Below are 18,062 nucleotides of genomic sequence, written 5' to 3'. Positions count from 1 at the left end.
GTGAACAGATGTTTTAATCGGGTGTGCATGCATGCACAGCACCATGTGCCCTTATTGCCACTGGTAGGAGCTGTGGAGTGATGCACAGCACTATGATTTGATTTCCTATTGCAACATGTTGTATGTGAATGGTATGTGGATTATTAAAGTGTCTTATTTTAAATGCCTGGGGTTAAGCGTAATGTAGACGAAGTTTTCTTCAGCAAGTCTTTGAGTCCTGCAGGAGGGACACATCTGTGTCCCTATGCTTTCCAAATAGAGTCTTAAGGGGATTAAAAATCATAGTTTCATTATTCTCCTGGACTATTGTCTTCTTGTAATGTGACCAAAAAATGTATATGAGGATATGAACGTGCCATTCGATGCGCGCATTATGCATCCCCAGGTCTCCAATAGCACAATCTCAAAAACTATGCGGGTCTTGGAAAAGAAAGAAAAAAAAGCATCTCTGCGTCTTTAAAGTTTATGTAGCAACAGAGGGATTGTAGCGATAATGCTATTGGGGCGGCAGATCAGTTACTTCTTACGCTCCAAAGCCTCGGGGAGTTGGCTCAAGATTGCTTGTCTTTGATAAGGTCCTTACTATGTAGCTTCAACTAGGGTGATGTGGGAAACGATTGGTAAAACGTGGCAAAAAGCTCACGGGGCTGGAAAATAAACCGACCAACCCTTAAAATATGTTTCACTCAGAGTGATTGCAAAGTATCTGGGCAGCTCCGACACTTGTTTTGTTTTTTTCTTTTTTCGGAGGCATCAAGCTGCAATTGTTTTTTATGCAGCTGTCGGGACCCGGCGGTAGGTTCCTTACTTTGAAGTGCGCTGCTCCAGCCTGTCGGCTCAGTTGGTGTTGGAGTCGCCTACAGGAGAGACCTACCGTGCAGCATGGCAGCCTGAAACCACAGGGAAGAGAGAAGGAGGAGGGAGAAAAGCGGTATTTCTTTCCTCTCGTGTGCCTTTTTTTCTCCGTAAACCGACTCAAACCTGAACGGACTGTATGTGGATGCGTTGCGGAGACGAGTACTGTGGATTATACGCACTTTTTTTGGTGGATAAAACTTCAACAACTGGAGTTTAATTTAAGGAGAGAACTCGTGGATCGATGGTAAGTTACAAGAGTATGTGCCTCCTCAAACTAGCCCCCATTGGAGTTCCCTTTGATGTGCTGTTGACTCGCCTTTGAAGTATTGTTCAAGGGAAAAGGAACCGCTTTTCTTGCGTTAAAAAGGACCCCCACCCCCATTAAAAAAAAAGCGTCGGATCGTTTATGCATCATTGATTTAATATTATTTTCGATATTGTTAGATCCATATTTAAAGTTAAAGTAGAACATTTAGTAGTAGACTAGCTCGTTTCTTTTGTGGAACCCCCCCCCCACAAGATCTGAGACTTTGGTGTACTTGGGATTGGACCTTAAAGAGGAGTTGTTTTTCGCCTTAAGTGCAACATTTAAGAACCTTCTGAAAGACTACGTGACAGTGAGTGGGGTTGGAATGTACGCGGTCGCTTTGAATGTAATTTTGAATGGTTGCTTATTTATTTATTTATTTGTTTATTTTCGAAAAGTAGACTGAAAGATTTAGCATGGGAAGATTTAGCGCCAGTGTCCGGAGCCGCTTCTCTACTGTCTCTGACAAGTTAAACACTTGAGCAATGTAACCGTTTGTCAGCGACACAAAGTGACATATGCAGCGTTGCACATCAGCCGCTGATACACTGTAACAGTGATGCTTTGCGGTGATGATCGTGTGGCGATCATCTGTAACAAACTGCTCTTAAATCTGTGCGGTAATGGGACAAGAGATAGCTGGACGTTTTGAAACATTTTGAGCGTGTTAAAGCTGCTGTAGTAGTACACCAAACACAGAAGCCAGCTGCAGCCGGTTAACTCCATTAACTATTGTGGTCACGTTTTTCGATCTCTCAGAGTTCGTCCCACATCAATATCCTACAGGTACTCGCGGGGAGGCTCAATTTGACGTGATTTTAGTCGCCTGTGATGAGATGTTGAGACGTAGAAATGACTGCCCCAGAAATGGGAAAGTGGCAGGGGATGGTAGAAAGACATGTGCTTACATTCTGCAGCAGGCAGTCAGGCTGCAACCCTGACACCAGGTGTGATGGATCTGGAAGCTTTAATAAAGCCGTGTCCGTTTGGAAGGATAATGACTAGGCTAATTCTTAATGGTGATCAGTTTATAGCCCCGCTTGACACAGGCTACGTGTGATTACTAGGCTACTTCTGGTGAAAAGGGGAAGATGATGTAGATTCAGTTCGCTCAGGTGGTTTCTGCTCGACTGTACATGTGAGAGAAAAAATCACTGTTGAATGCTTGTAAATTTAACCAATAGCGCATCGGTAGAAATCACATTCCAGTTTTGAGATGTGAAGAAATGCTGTTTATGTAATGCTGCTGCAGCGTTTTCTCACTTTTTTTTTTTCTTCTTTTTCTTTCTGTGAACTAGGCTGTATTTTTCTGTAGAAGTCAGAGAGGGTCTGAAAAGACTCTCACTGCGTCTCTCTCTCCCTTTGAAGTTGGCGCGGATCTGGTTGTGATTAGATCAATACTGTGTGTTTCAGAGAGAAGACGGGCAGCCACAGAGAAGCTCCCCCGCTGACACCAGAGAGTGAGGAGATTACAGTAGAAGCTCAGAGGAGGCGAACAACACACGGGCTCTCTCCTGCTGCCTTCAGAGCCATGAGCCGGGCGCTTATGGACCATATCGCCAGTAGTTTCCGAGAAGATGCTCCTCGACCCCCGGTGCCGGGGGAGGAGGGCGAGGCGCCCTGCTACCCCGGCAAACTCGCAGTGATGAAACCCGTGGAAGCCCCCAAATCGGTTTTGCTCGGCTCTCCGGGATCCTCTGCGAGGAGGAACGAGGATGGTCTTGGGGAGCCAGAGGGGAGTGCCTCCCCGGACTCGCCGCTTTCACGGTGGACAAAGTCTTTGCACTCTCTCCTCGGGGACCAGGACGGCGCTCTTCTTTTTAGGACATTCCTGGAGCGAGAGAAATGTGTCGACACTTTAGACTTTTGGTTTGCCTGCAATGGCTTTAGGCAAATGGACCTCAAGGATACCAAAACGCAGAGAGTCGCCAAAGCAATTTACAAGCGCTACATCGAAAACGACAGCATTGTCGCCAAACAGCTCAAGCCGGCGACTAAAACCTTCATACGGGATAATGTCAAGAAGCAGCACATAGACTCCGCGATGTTCGACCAGGCGCAGACGGAGATCCAAACCAACATGGAGGAGAACGCGTACCAGATGTTTCTGACCTCTGACATTTACCTCGAGTACGTGAGGACTGGGGGAGAAAACCCGAATCACGTCAGCTCAAACGGATTGGGTGACCTGAAAGTTGTATGTGGATACCTGCCCACGCTCAATGAAGAGGAGGAGTGGAATTGTGATTTCAAAGCCAAAGCGCTTGTTGGATTGTCGGCAAAGGCGCAGAGGACCACCGTGTCCATGAGGGCGGTGGAGGTGATGGAAAGAGGATACAGGTATGGTTGCAACACTTTTTTTTTTTTTTTTTTTTTTTTTTTTTTTTAATTGTTTAGCTTAGAAGCCATGCTGCGCATTAATGAAAGTCCACATTACAAGCAACTAGACACCTTCTTGTCATGCGTAAAAGTGCAACACGTTTCCCCCTCCAAATTACTTCAGGGTTTCCTTTAAATTTGTAGAAAACTCAGTCTGTCTTTCACTCCCTGGCTCTATGGCCCCTCTCACCATCACCATCAGCATCATCAGCAGCAGCCCTCTGCTGGCGCTCGCCTGGATTTCCGGGTCTTTGAAATAGTTCAGCAGAATGAGGGATCGTCTTCCACGGAAAAGTTCACAGAGCATGGCTGGCTCTGGCCCCAGCCATCAAATAATAGATGATGACATTGTTATGCTATGCCTCCTCTTGTACCATACTGCCCTCAAGCCTTTGGCAGCGATATAAATCTATAGCAGATATATAGAAGGCACTTTTGAAATGGTTTTTCGTAGCTTCATTTTGATGCTTATGTCCTTTCAAGCTCTGCCTGCCCATTTTTAGTAAAAGAGTAAAATCAAAGTTCACATAAAAAAAGAGGACTTTTATGGACCTATAGAATTAATGTTTTAAATAGAAGTCCCAACATGGAGACATCTTCTGATGTTGCCGTAGATAATGGGACACTGAAGTTGCTCAGATCTTACCTTTTTATGAGTAGGGCAGGCTAAGTAAACTGACAGCTACCTGCTTTGGGCCACATGGATTGACAGCTTGTGTGTGACGATCGGCGTGGAGGGGACTTTCCTACAGTAGGGTGCTTGTTGCTTAAAGTGAAAGAATAGTCCTTACAGATTCAAAACATGTGGAACCCATTTCTCCCTTTTCCGCTTCCCTGTCCTCACTTCTTCTTCTCATCTGACTTATTGAAAACAAACCCTGAACAGCAGCAGCTACAGTACAGAATCAACATCCACCTCCCCACCACCCAAACCCTCTCAATCTCACCTTCCCTCTTTTCTCGTTAGCGTCAATTCTCCTCTGATTTCCTCTTTTGCTGCTTTGCCCCTGCCTTCTCCACTTTTAGCTCTTTTTTTTTTTTACTTTTTTCGAAAACTCAGGGATGGGGACTACAAGGCATGCTTAGAGAGAGAGAGACAGACAGAGAGAGAGAGAGAATGGGGTAGTGGGAGGGGCGAGTGCACCTCATGAAAGGGAGGAGAAAGGATAAATGAGGGGAGAGAGAGAGGCAGGGAGGGAAGAATGCAAGGCCAGCTGTGTTAAATACCTGACTCTTTGCAAGCCCCTCTGAAGGTCAGCCTGGAGCTGGGGGCCTACAGCTTTAGTCCTGCTGGGTCTCTCCCACATGAAGAGCCCCCTTTTTTTTCCCTCTCCCCTTTCTTTCCTTCTCTGACACACTCTCATGCTTCCGCTCTATACTTTTTTTTCCCCCCACTCTTTTTGGTCCCCCTTTCTCCTGTACCATGGCAAGAATGCATGCACAGCGGGAGATGCATGCTGAGGAAAGAGTGAGTGTGAATGAGAGAAATGGAAAGAGAGAAATTGTGGGCATAAATGCTGCAAACCACAGCTTTCCCAGTGCAGATTAACTTGTATTTGAAGGCTGGAGCCTGCCAGCCACCAGAGTAGCTGGTCCCATCCATTCATTAGTTGTTATTGGTAGCAACTATTGAACATATGAATCACTTCTTCCTCTTAATGTCATTAAAACCTCAGAAGATGCAACCTCTCTTGATGCTTAACATATGTGAAATACAAACGGAATGTCACCCACCTGTTGGATACTGTTTCATAGTGTTGTGTTAGGATTAATCTGATTTCTGTTGTTTTAACCTCTCCAGATCATACAAGAGAGGAGACTCACTCAACCCCTGCCATGTGGGCTCTTTTGCCCCCGTCAGCAGCACCAATGACAGCGAGGTTTCCAGCGACGCCTTGACCGACGATGCCATGTCTGTGACTGACAGCAGTGTGTAAGTGAATATTAACCGTGTGGGTGAATTATGGCCCCTTGAAAACACTTAAAGATACCCTGGAGCAGCAAGGATAAGGCATGAGTTAGGTTCCATCCTTGCATTTTTTTAAAACAACACTGTTATAATTATAGTTACAATTATATATTTTAATATTATTCTGTAAACGAAGAAAGACTTTGTGAGTTGATACATGGGAATGAGATATAGAGGCTTTACATTTAGTGCATCAGTTGACCCTGTTGGTAAGAGTTTCACAAAGTAGTGGCAAGTTTCTCTGTCTAGTTATTACTATATTCAATCAACTCCTTAATAATGTAGTCTCAAAAATGTCACAAGTTGTGAGATTCCATGCTAAAATGTTTTGTCTGACCAACAATCCAAAATATAAAATGTACAATGAATTTTTCAGCATCCCGAAAATGAGCAAATGTTTGGCACTTTTGCTTGCTAAATGTCGTAAATGATTAGTCAATTTTCAAAACTGTTGTTGATTAACCACCTCTGGGTTGACTCATCAAGGAATTGGCTAGTCGTTTCAGCATAGAAGTAATGCACAAGTCTTATGCCTCTGTCCACATGTGGTTTGTGCTTATCTGTGTACGTGCCTCGGGCCTCGTTCTTCATACGGATTACTTGGCGTAATCACGTGTCTCGGTGACAGGGTGCTATGAAGTCATTGCATGGTGCACAGCTCAAGGCCAAGAGCGCTCAGGTCAGCTGGTTTTTGGACGGAAAGCAGAAAAATCTTGGCAAGTTCTTCTTCACCTCATCTCACATGGGCTGCGTCAAGGCCTACAGTATATGGATGATGTCACTGAAGCAGCAAAGGTTAACCGTGACCAAGCTAAAGACACTTAAAGACTGAGACACTGATGTTCAGTGCAACCAGTGGCCTGGGCTACACATAAATATGGCAGCTATAAAATTTTTTTTTTATAACCGGGTCTTCTGCTCTGGCATATCTCTAGACAGCCATGCTTCAAAGAGGCCGAGGCCCATATAGTCCTATTCTGCTGTACTTTGCCCAGTGCCGTTATAAAGCCCTGGCCACAGGGACGCAACCCCCACACCGAAATTCCTGCCCACTCTGGCCTTGATCAGAAAATCTGCCGCTCTTTAGGTCAGTTAAAAGGACCCATAAACATTTGAATCTCATTTACAGATAAAGAAAAGAATAAAAGAGGGAAAAAGCAACGGGGAGGAGGCGGTTGGGTGGGAAGAGAAAGCGAGTGGTGGAGGGGGGGGGGGGATTTTTGCTTATATCTTATTTATGGATTTGCTTGGACGCTGGGGAATGCAGCTGCGCAGACTTCAAACATTACCTTATCTTACAAACCAGCCTTTTGATGTGCGGAGATCAGAGGCTGGCTGCGCTTGCCAAATGAAGATTGGGAGGGGGGGTTGCTTATGCGCATGACTGTGGCATTTCAAAGCAAAAGTGGAAAAGTGCTCCTCAGTTAGGCTAGGTCACCAGGAAACGGCTGTTTAGCATGGAGAAAAGACACTGTTTTACACTGTCAAGTGCTTCGGTTTGAAGCTTGAGCTTTTGTTTGATTACATTTTTTTTTTTTTAGCCAGTCAGCCATTCAGTCCCTCAGATAGATTTAACCAGGTTAGTTACACCCTTGGGTCCTGTCCTGCAGTAACTCTCTTTGAATGAATATAATGAGTTGCTAATGCTAACTGATAACTAAATGTGTCCTCAGCTCAACAGAAAAGTCAGTAGGGGAATGCTAATGCTGACACTACTTCTAGCCCGTAGAGCAGACTTTTTTTTTTTTTTTTCTTCTAAGAGTGTGTGTGTAGTGTTGAAAGGAAATAGCCAGCAGGATGCCCAGTTCTGTGCTGAAGCCAGAGATGAAAATTAGTGTCATTTCTAGGGCAAGCAAAACCCTCACTCAAAACCATGTAACCCGGTTTGCTCTGATACACAAACAAGACCGGAAATGCTGATATGATTTACCTCTGAGTACTTTTTTATTTTATTTTTTTATTCTTAAATTGAGTCTAAAAGATGAAAAACAAAATGGATGGCATAATGAATTGATTAGATTTATTCTTGCTTGAACTGCGTTTTGATCTACCCTGTTGGCTAATAAGCTTCTTCCTGAATGGCTGTTTGGTCTTAAATCGTGTGTCTTATTGGGTAAGTGACCTTCTGTGATCTGTCTGTACACCCTCAGAGATGGCATTCCTCCGTATAAACTGGGCTCAAAGAAACAGATACAGAGGGAGATGCAGCGCAACATGAGGATGAACAGCCAAGTCTCTCTGCCTGCTTTCCCTGTAAGTACACACACACACACACATAACCACACACACACACACACACACACACAACACATGCTCCAAAGTCTTTTTGAACCTGGGTCCCACAGTGTAATTTCCATACCACCCTCTGTTCCGGGTCTTTCTTGGTTCTATGAATAGTACCGCACAAACTGTATTCGGCATTCTCAATTGAACAACACCAGCAAAGATCTGAAGAGTAAAGTCAAAGACCCAGCCTCACACACACACACACACACACACACACACACACAGACACACGCACGCAAACTCTGACATAAGCGCACATTCACATACAAACACAAACCCCCCTCGCTACCTTTGGTGTCACCTACATCCCCATTAGGGTTCCTTGAAGTCTGCAGGAGCAGAGGGGGGTCTCTAAGCTGTTTATCGCCGCAGCGCTTGGAACACACCAGGGTTTTTCTTCCCTACCGATGCTGTAAATATGGAGAACAGGGAGAAATGAGGAAGATCTCTGCCGCTTTATCCCGAGGGCGCTGAAATCAGCCCGGCTCCCAACAAAAACACAAAGATACTCAGACTTATTCACACACATGCACGCACACACACACAGCACTTTGATCCAAGGATGAATGGGGCAAACGCGCAGGAAAGTGACAACTTCCAACAGAGCCCCCTTTTTTTTTTTTTTTTTTTTTTTTTTTTTTTTTTTTTTTTTTTCACAGCACCCCCTCCCCTAAAAGTGAGGGATCTTAGGGAAGAGTTTGAGCGTGTCATGTGAGCTCTCAGTGGGTCAGGGGGGAGTTTGTAGCTTAAGGCTTAAGAAAGGCTAACTTCAGTTTGACAGAAGAACAGGAAACCTCTTGCAGAAGTCGTAGTAACAGGAGCAGCTTGTTGAAATAAACTTGACGTAACCCCCTCTTTCCTCAACATTATGAGACATGCAGCAAGTGTTGCTTGGATGAGGGAGAAAAAGATCCACAGATTGGTTCACGTCACTCTTCTCTAACTGTCCCCCTTTTCGCTTTATTTTCGCTTTTATTCTTGTTTTGCTTTTCCGTCAGATTTTTGGCGATGGCTTCCATTCCCATGGTGCGCCAGCCCCAGGCTCCATCAGACACTGTCTCTTTTTCTCGCTCTTTTCTCCCCTTCATCCCTACAACAAAGGGATGGGAGAAACAAAAAGAGGAAGAAAAATCAAGAAAGCCCCTGTGCAAAAATGCAAATAATTTAAGATGTGTGTGTGTGTGTGTGTGTGTGTGTGTGTGTGTGTGCACACACACACATATTCTCATACTGTCACTATACTGTAACTCAAAGGTGCCCAGTGTGTGACGAGGGGGGAGTGGGGGTGGGGGATAAATTACCTCTCTCTACCTTTCTGATCTCTCATCCTTTTTGGCACCTTTATCTCTTTCCTTCAATCCGTCCCTCTCTTCATTTTCTCTTTCTCTTCCCCCTGCGAGCACACATCTCTGCATCTCAACTTCTCCCATTTATTATTATTTTTTTTTAATCCATCATCCTTTCCTCCCTGGAGTTCTCTTCCACCCCCTGTCGATATGTGGCTTTTATTCCTAGATGTAAAGCCACTGCTTCCCATCTATCTATCGCTCCATCCCTCCCTCCACCACCCTATTCTTCCCCCGCTGAGTGTTTGATATTTGACGAGGAAGCCTTTGAAGTGAGCTGACTTTAAAGAGGCCTGCTGATGATGACAGAGGGAACCAGCCGAGGCCTAGCCCAGCATGACCATACACCAGACCTGCCACCCCTTGAAACAGCCCCCGTAGCCCTGGGTGCCTATGAGAGTGCCCTGATCACTACCACCAATGGTGGAGCAGGCCCTGGTGGCGAACGATGCGTACATGTAGACCGATGAGGGGAAAGGAGTATGGATATCTTTTGTAGAAGTTGGGGAGGGTTCGGCGTTTTTGTCATGGAGGGATGACCCATGATACGATGGCTAACGTATCTCCTTCTCCCTAAAGCGTACTTGCCGTCCACCCAAGGAGATGGTCCCAATGGAGCCGTCGCAGTTTGCAGCTCAGCTCATCTCCCGCCTGGAGAGCCTGAAGAGAAAGCAGGACACCCTCAGCTCTCTGGAGGAGAAGCTGCAGCAGATTCAGGAGGTTTGTAGAAGATTTTTTTTTTTTTTTTTATTATTTGAGGGGTCAACTGTAAGGTGTTTTTATTTTATTTTTTATTCCTCAGTTGATGATTTTGTATGCCTTGTTACCAGGAGGAGGAAAAAGAAGACTCCGAGATCCTAGGAAGTGCTCCCCAGCTCTCTCCCCACCCCTTGACCCTCCTCCCTGGCTCCTCTGACGAGGACCCCCAGGCAATTCTGGATGAACACCTGTCTCGCGTCCTGAAGACCCCCGGCTGCCAGTCCCCCGCTGTCATCCGCCACTCGCCTCGCTCCAGCTCCCCAGAGCACCGGCCCATCATGCGGGCAGGCTTTGGAATCAAGGCCCTGGTTAGGACGGGGCCCTCCAGTTCTTCTGTCTCTAGTCCTGACCAAGGGGCTATCACTCTGGCCTTGGGCCCCAACAGGACCTTCGTAAGCAGGCAGAGCACAAAACACATCCACCACCACTACATCCACCACCATGCCAGTCCTAAGAGTAAGGAGCAGATTGAAAGGGAGGCAGCCCTCAGGGTGCATGGCCTGTGCTCCAGCAGTGCCGAGTGCCAGCCTTACCAGCGCAGCCGCAGCCTGGGCAGGGAGATGTGTGGGTCGGTCTCAGCAGACAGCAGCGTGGGGTCAGTTCCAAGCACCTCTTTGATATTCATGTCTTGTTAATTTACGTTTTTCTTGTGTTGATTGTATAAAAAAAAAAAAATACAATACTAATTCTCTGTCTCTCTCTCTCTTTTCCTCCCAGGCGTTCCAGCTCTCTGTCCAGGCGCGTGTGTCGTTCAGGGGCTGAGGATGGAGTAGCAGAAAGGTGTGTGGAGGACTTACAGCTGCCCAGTGACACGGCAGATCCCACCCAGAACGTGCTGCAGTGGATCCTGGAAAGTAAACGGCAAGGCAGGCACAAGTCTCACAGGTGAAGCAGTTGCTAGAACGTGGAGTGCTTTGGTTTTTAAATGGTCTTAATGTATGTCTCACCATTGCACGTTAAATAATGCATGTGGTCTTATTTTTATTCTTCCTTGCAGTAACCAGAGCACCAAGAAATCCTTTGGAGGCTCCTCTACGCAGACGCACACGTGGGGTGGTGGTGGAAGCTGTGGCCACCTACGTAGCCACCAGCCAGCCCAACCATTCATCCAGGACCCAGCCATGCCTCCCCTGCCCCCTCCCAACACTTTGGCCCAGCTGGAGGAGGCCTGCCGCAGACTGGAGGAGGTCTCCACCAAGACCACCAAGCAAAGGTACCAAGAAATTAGAGAGCAGTTTTGCTTTTAGCCTCAGTCTGCTTTCTTCTTTCATTTCTAGATTTTTTTATATATATATATATATATATATATATATATATATATATATATATATATATATATATATATATATATATATATATATATATATATTGATGTTTTGGATTTTCACTGCAGGAAACATAAAGTTTATGCTGTATCTCTTCCCAGGCATTCCATTTCCAGTCTCCAGCAAGAGAAGAGCCACCTAGTTCCTGTCCAGGGTGAAGGGTCCATCCCTCTGTCTCTAGCCAATCCCAGCCCGGCTGGCCTCCTCACCACCAGCCCCGGCCTCCAATCAGAAGAGTACGATGCCTCTAGCGTCCTGCCCTCCCTCTCCTCTCCTCTCCTCTGCTCCTCTTCCTCCTCCTCTCAGCCATAACCTCCACCTTGCAGTGTACTTCTACCCTTTTAACTCTTCCTGCTTGTCACCCGCACTGCTCACCGCACATGTAGGGAGACAGACGTGTAGTCGTTCGCAAACACACACATCCCACACATGCACTCATCCACACACATTCACTCAAAAGAGAAGGTGACCCCCCTTTTGCAAAGCTTGTTTTAAGCTTTGTACACAGATGCCTGTCTCTGCCTCGATTTGCATGAATCTTGTATATTTGTGCTGAGTGTGTAGTCACTGCACCACCTGACTGAGACATCCCTTTCATATATATGCATCATTTTTATTGGCTGTCCTTCAGTGAGCTGGCCGTCGGCTGGGGCGAGCAGAGCTTTGCAAAGTGAGCTCCTCTGAAGTGGGCCTACAAAGCCTTGGACATAGCTGAAGGGGAATTGATAATACTGTGCCCCTTCTCCGTGCACACGCAACACATAAGTACACACTTACTGATGGCACTAGGTCACTCACTCACTAGTGTTATTCTTCAGTCAGGGTGCTGTTACTGTAGTTCTGCTCTGGTATTGTAGTCGATTGGTGTTAAAGTCCTTCAGAAGCTTCGCTTCGTTTCTCATTTCTCTTTTGAGCATTATCTTGTTAAGCATCATGAGTGTGACTTCTTCTAACACACCCTCTCACTTTTTGTCTACTTTCAGGATGAAGGAGTGTAAAAAGGGTTTCGGAGGCGAGACGGTGGTGACCTATTTCTTCTGCGGTGAGGAGATCCCCTACCGCAGGAACATGAAGAGCCACAGTCTCACCCTGGGCCACTTTAAGGAGCAGCTCCGCAAGAAGGGCAACTACAGGTGTGTAGAAATTGGAATACACAGGTGCCGGTTGAAGTTTTACGAGAGACACGTAAAATGAACTTTTGCCACTGGTGCTTCTGTGATATTGTGATTGCCGGCAATAAAACACTATCCGTTCATTGGCCTTGATGTCAAACAATAATGGCTAACAAACCGTTGCCTTTGGGAGTATAAACACAAACCCTCTTGCAGACTGTGTTGAGGAGGTGGGGGGGGGGGGAGTGATTTTAGATATCTTCAGTGGTATGGGAGCTTTACGGCTGAATTTGCGATCCATGATCTTTAGTGTCCTCTCATCATAACCTTGGTGTCATTTAAGACCTTGTCACTCTAACCAGGCTAAAGGTAACCACAAACTGAAGCAAGAACGGCTAATGTCAGCTAGCTGAAAGGCTACATGTTACACTTGTGTGTGTGTGTGTGTGTGTGTGTGTGTGTGTGTGTGTGTGTGTGTGTGTGTGTGTGTGTGTGTGTGTGTGTGTGAAGTATAAGAGGGAGGGAGGGTGCTGCGGGGGTTAGTGGAAGAGTTTGAACTACAGCGATTTGGGTCCCATCTGGTATTGATTTCCATGCTAAGGCACACTTAATACACATGGCTTTGAAGCCCCGGCCCCTTTCATTTCAACCAACAAAGACTCACACAAATGGCCAGCGTGCAAATTCTTCACTGATGCTATCAGTGCCTCTTTTATTTTTTTCTGCCCTGGTGTGTGTGTGCATGTGACTGTGCTTGCGTTGAACGTGCACAATGTTTACACGTTATCATTTTATGGATATTTTTTGAAAGGCAGATTGTTAAATGCCAGATTTGCTTGTTTGCTGTACTTCAGGGCCCTGACTGAGGCTGCACAGCTTCGATGTGTTTGCGGAGAGAGATTTTTACTTTGATTGCTCCTTTCCAGTTGTCATCAGGGGAAAACGATCAAACATTTATTGTTTAGGCTGCCGTGGTCTCCAAGATAAGCATGGCTTGAGTATTGTGTTAATAATTACAAGTATCAAACCATTTCTTGAGGGCGGGAAAAAAAAAAAAAAAGCAAAAGAAACTTCTTCCTGTCCAGATGTGTGCAGCGTTTTTGGATCAACGAATGTGACGAGCACTTCCCACCCCCACCACCTCTCTTCTTTTCTCTCTGGCTCGCTGTCTCAGTTCCTGTGTCATACCGTCCACATTTTTTGGAGAGAGCTGCACGGCGCTTTAATAGCAGCCAGAGAATGTATGGAGTTGGGTCATTTCAACATGGCAGCGGTTCAACAAAGAACAGTACTGCAGGGCCCTGCCAGACGATATTGGTGCCAGATGTCAGTGCAAACGGAGAGAGAGAGAGAGAAGGGGGGAAAAAACAGATCTAGCCACATAAAACATGTTCCAGTGGAAATTCAGGCTCTCTCTGTCTCTCTCTCAGCAAAAAAAAGATCATTGCTCTTTGAAGATTTTTTTTTTTTTTCCTAAGAGTAGCACGGCTCCACTTTTTCTTTTTTTCTTCTTTTCCCTACCTCCTTCAAAAAGGAAAGGCGGATACAATTAGCAGGCGTGTCTTGTGCTCTAATTCATGTCCTCTTATTTATCTACTTAGTCTTATTAACTCGTCTTTATTTCCCTTAGAGAGACCTCTTGTATTCCGTTTAGTTGAAGCCTTCCTGTATTTCAAATGTAGCTGCTTTTTTATTAGGGACCACCCTCATGCTGATTGGCGCACGTGTGCTCAGACCTTTGCGAGTATTTTTTTATTTTTTTAGAAGACTATAGCTCTTGTTTTAGTATTGCATGTTTCCACTTTGTCAGCCTCCCGTCTCATTAAAAACAAAATGCTCACAAACATACCCACATTCCAGTCACCCCACACAAGGAGCAAATCGAGGCATTTTTCCATTACATAGTTAATGAGTGAATTCTGAGACACCCCCCTAGCCAACCCACCCCTGCTGGTTTCTCTTCCTCTAAAATGAGGATGGGGGGGTGTGTGCATCATTAATGGCCCAGTGAAGTCATGGCTGACAAGAAGCCCCTCCTTTTTAGATTTTAGTTTTTTTTTACACACACACACACACAGAGAAAGTTGTCAGTCGGCTGCCCTTCCTATAGCTCAGCGAGAGCTCATGCTATCAACGGGGGTAATGAAGGACACAGTGTACTGCTAGCTCTTTCTCCTCCTCCTCCTCCTGTCTTCGTTCTTTTCTTTGTCCCTGTGATAATGAAACAGGGATGAGGAGCGAGTGAAAGCCTGTGCATGTGTCCTCTAACATGTGCGCAAGTGGGTGTGCAGGAGTTGGGGGGGGGTAATGACAGGCAGACTTGCAGGCACCCAAAATTTCAGCCTTTGTCAAAGGACCCCTTCATTTGCACGTTGGCCTAATTGGCCCCTGTTAGCCGGGGCAAAGCTCACGGCAACACGGTGGAGAAAAAGGAAAGGGAGATGTTAAAAAAAAAAAAAAAAGAGAGAGAAGGAATGGAGGGAGGGGATGAAGAGAGCGAGCCTCTCATTTTCGACTTTTCAGCAGCATGTTCCACCCCACCCTGAGAAGTCGGTCTGTAGCTCAGCAGGCTTGGTTGATTGTGTACCGAGTGGCTTTTCATGGATGGCGGAAATGAGGCTTAATGTTAAAAAGGTCAAAAGGGGGGCAACAAGCTGTTTTAACTTTTTTAGATTTTTTTTTTTGTGTGTGTCTTGAATCTTGCTTGTTGTGTATGATAAAGTCTTTGGGTGTTAACTCCCTCTCGTCTCTCTGCTGCAGGTACTACTTCAAGAAGGCCAGCGATGAGTTTGAGTGCGGCGCGGTGTTTGAGGAGGTGTCAGACGACGGCTCCTTACTGCCCACCTACGAGGGCAAGATCCTGGGCAAGGTGGAGAGGATGGAGTGAGACCTTCCCATGTTGTGGATTATACAGACGTTTCACACCTCCATGGATGTACTCCCTGCATATGCTCACACACACACACACACACACAGACACACACACCACAAAGTATGTCTTTTAAGCTAAGACTATGACTGGAAATGTTGTTGAAGGAATGTCAAAGAGGTTTGGGCTGATGGACTGGATGAAAAATGGACAGGAAAAAAAAAAAGGAGGACAAGTTATCGCTATAACAGGACTATGATATGGACAGCCCGCCTTGAAGTGAAGAAAGTGAAAGACTGTGTTGCTGGACTGAAACATCTTCGTGTTTGCAGAAGAGAATACTCTTAAGAGACTCTAGGTGAATGACCACTCCTCAAAGAAGCGGGCCGGTGGGTTCAAAAGACTGACCGCCTACCTGAGCCTGCCTGGGCTTGCATCTGCCCATGGGCACTTGCTAGCACACCGCTAATATGTATATGCAGATATACATGTACATTGCATTGTATTGTGATGCTCGTATTGCTGTGTAAAGATTTATATTGCTATTTATTGGAAATATCCCTGCCCTAACTCTATTATTCCTCCATGGACAAGCTGCTTGGAGTTGGAGTAACTTCTCCAATTTTCCACATCTGTGATCCCCCCCCACCTCACCCCTTTTGAGCATCAGTTCTCAAGCAAAGGAAATGGGTTTTATGCATTTTCTGCCCCTCGTATTGAACTGTAAACTTCAAAAATACCTCTTCAAAAAACTCCACTTTTGTTCCTGGAGATTTAGTGGGACATCATCTCTGATCTTTTGGCTGTAGAGCTTACTGCTGAAGCTTTGAGACTGGCTCTTTATCACTTAAAAGCTCGATAATATATTTACTACTGCAGTGCTATTTGTGGCTGTGTCCCCATCTGCTCTGAGTGTACTATTGAAAAAAGGAACAAAAAATGCTATTAACGTTTAATTCCCAACTCTGGGACTCTGCCCAGCTAGCCTTGATCTGTCGCGTCTTAGTGCCTTTGTTTCAGTGGCGCAGGCATCGCACAAATAGCCTATGTATTTACTATGAGGAAACTGCCCTGAACAGGTCCTAGAGTCCCCAAAATGTGTTTACACCAATATTAATATTTACCAACAAAAAGCTCTATAATATGCTCCCCAACGTGCTTACCTATGTGATTGTGTGACTGAGTTGCTTTTGAGTAGGGTTACTGTGTGTATTTGAAACCTGCACTATGAGCTGCAGATGATAACGGTGGTGATATACACTATGTCCATAGTGTGTTAATTGAGTACAGTAGCTGTGCCTACATGGATTCTTGCCGTGTTTTACCCAATTTTCAGGGTCCTATTACTCCCTTGGTTTTTACAAGGGGCCTTATGTTGAAAATATATTTTTATGCCTTTTAGTATCCGTTTCATCATGTTTATGTTTTATAATATTTTTCATGGCTTCCTTGGCTCCACTTGTAAACTGTAAATGATGCGTTCTATAGAGCTCAGTTATAAAAGATGCCTCGGTACTTTAATTATTGTAATTATGAAGAGATGTAGCCTTTATTAAAATGTTCTATTTTTCAAATTAGCAATTGGCTTCCTATGGTTTTGTGTGTTGTGATGGAGGGGGGGTAAGGTGAAGGTGTGTGTGCGTGTAACAAACTTCACCACACACACCCCGCTGCGGAGAGTGCAGCTCGTTGGATCCGGTGAGAAATCTCTGCCAGATTTGCAACCATTATCAGCACTTAATTTACTCCCTGTTGGAAATGTAAAACATGCAGCATTAATTTGGCCACCAGAGCCTCTGTGTGTTTCAGTGTAATACGGAAAGAGAGAGGTAGAGTATCCAAGTATGTGTTAATGAGACTTCTGGTAAATGCGTGCCATAAGTACATTTTTCCCAGCTGTTTGAATGGTTAACTGTTCCTATGGCCCCACACGAGCTGTGTATGAGTGTAATGTAGTCTTTTGCTCGGACTCAATCAGGTTCCCAGTAAATAGATGATAACTCACAGGGTGGCTGAAAACAGACATGAATGTAAGTTCTAGGTCAGGTAGTCTGAGAAGTAACATGTTTTTAAGATTAGATTCTGCCTTTAAAGGACAGGTTCACATTTTGTCTTAAAACAATCAGTTGCCTATATGAACATTTGAACGGGTTTTGCTTGCTGTAATCCTTCTGTTCATACTGGCCAAAGAAGCCTTCCTAGGGCATCTGTAATTCAAGTGATGGACAAAGTCTACAGTAATCTTTTTATGTAATGTAATATATGTTAGAAAAATCAAGTGGGTATCTTCCAAAGTTAGACATTTTAGTACAAAATTAAACTTTTTGCAGCTCAACAAGGAACTGCTGAAGCCTCATATTGGCTTCAGGAAAAAAGTGGAATATACAGTATATATATATATTGCACAATATCAGGACTGGATTTTGTCTCCCATCACTTACATTGGAAGTGCATTGGGAAGGGGGCTTTCAATGGCCAGTATGAACAGGAGGAATGATTAAAAAACATACAAACATACATGCAAGGTCACACTATCAGTACATGAACTGAGTTGTAGGTTTAATGAAAATCTACATTTATGTGACATTATCTCATGAATGAAACTAGAGACAAAAAAGTAACAAAACATAGTCATTTGGTTGATGTTCTTAGATCATTGATCATTTATAGTCTGACATTTTTAACATCTACCCTTTTAAATGCCGGTGTTTTTAAATGTTTTTCTTATTGTCAACAAATCTCATTAAAATAAATGTGTTAGTTCATCTCTCTCTCTCAATACTATCTTACTTCTTTACCCCGTCTGTGGCTCTCAGACAAAAAGCCATTGGTTCTTACTGGAGACGTAAATC

General features: G+C 45.0%; 1 protein-coding gene across 2 annotated transcripts; it reads left to right on the top strand.

Moving 5' to 3' along the window:
* The first annotated feature begins 572 nt into the window (after nt 1-572).
* On the top strand, nt 573-16,787 carry axin2 (axin 2 (conductin, axil)). 2 transcript variants are annotated; one of them, XM_028599438.1, is made up of 11 exons: nt 573-1,102; nt 2,579-3,505; nt 5,346-5,477; nt 7,664-7,766; nt 9,725-9,865; nt 9,976-10,499; nt 10,622-10,789; nt 10,902-11,117; nt 11,331-11,465; nt 12,213-12,362; nt 15,102-16,787. In XM_028599438.1, the coding sequence occupies exons 2-11, from the start codon at nt 2,697-2,699 to the stop codon at nt 15,226-15,228; spliced, it is 2,505 nt and encodes an 834-aa protein (XP_028455239.1). In that variant the 5' UTR covers nt 573-1,102; nt 2,579-2,696; the 3' UTR covers nt 15,229-16,787. The 2 variants fall into 2 exon arrangements, with proteins under 2 accessions (XP_028455239.1, XP_028455241.1); XM_028599440.1 differs by lacking the exon at nt 573-1,102 and adding an exon at nt 1,410-1,475.
* Nucleotides 16,788-18,062: the final 1,275 nt, after the last annotated feature.

This window comes from Perca flavescens, chromosome 15 (assembly GCF_004354835.1).
Source record: "Perca flavescens isolate YP-PL-M2 chromosome 15, PFLA_1.0, whole genome shotgun sequence".
Taxonomy (NCBI): domain Eukaryota; kingdom Metazoa; phylum Chordata; class Actinopteri; order Perciformes; family Percidae; genus Perca; species Perca flavescens.
The sequence above is the reverse complement of the archived record's forward strand: the minus strand, read 5'-3'. Positions and strand labels throughout refer to the sequence as shown.

Coding starts and splice junctions, on each gene's coding strand:
- axin2 (XM_028599438.1), top strand. CDS start 2,697: ATGAGCCGGGCGCTTATGGACCATATCGCCAGTAGTTTCCGAGAAGAT. Junction 3,506..5,345: donor GTGATGGAAAGAGGATACAG/GTATGGTTGCAA, acceptor TAACCTCTCCAG/ATCATACAAGAGAGGAGACT. Junction 5,478..7,663: donor TCTGTGACTGACAGCAGTGT/GTAAGTGAATAT, acceptor GTACACCCTCAG/AGATGGCATTCCTCCGTATA.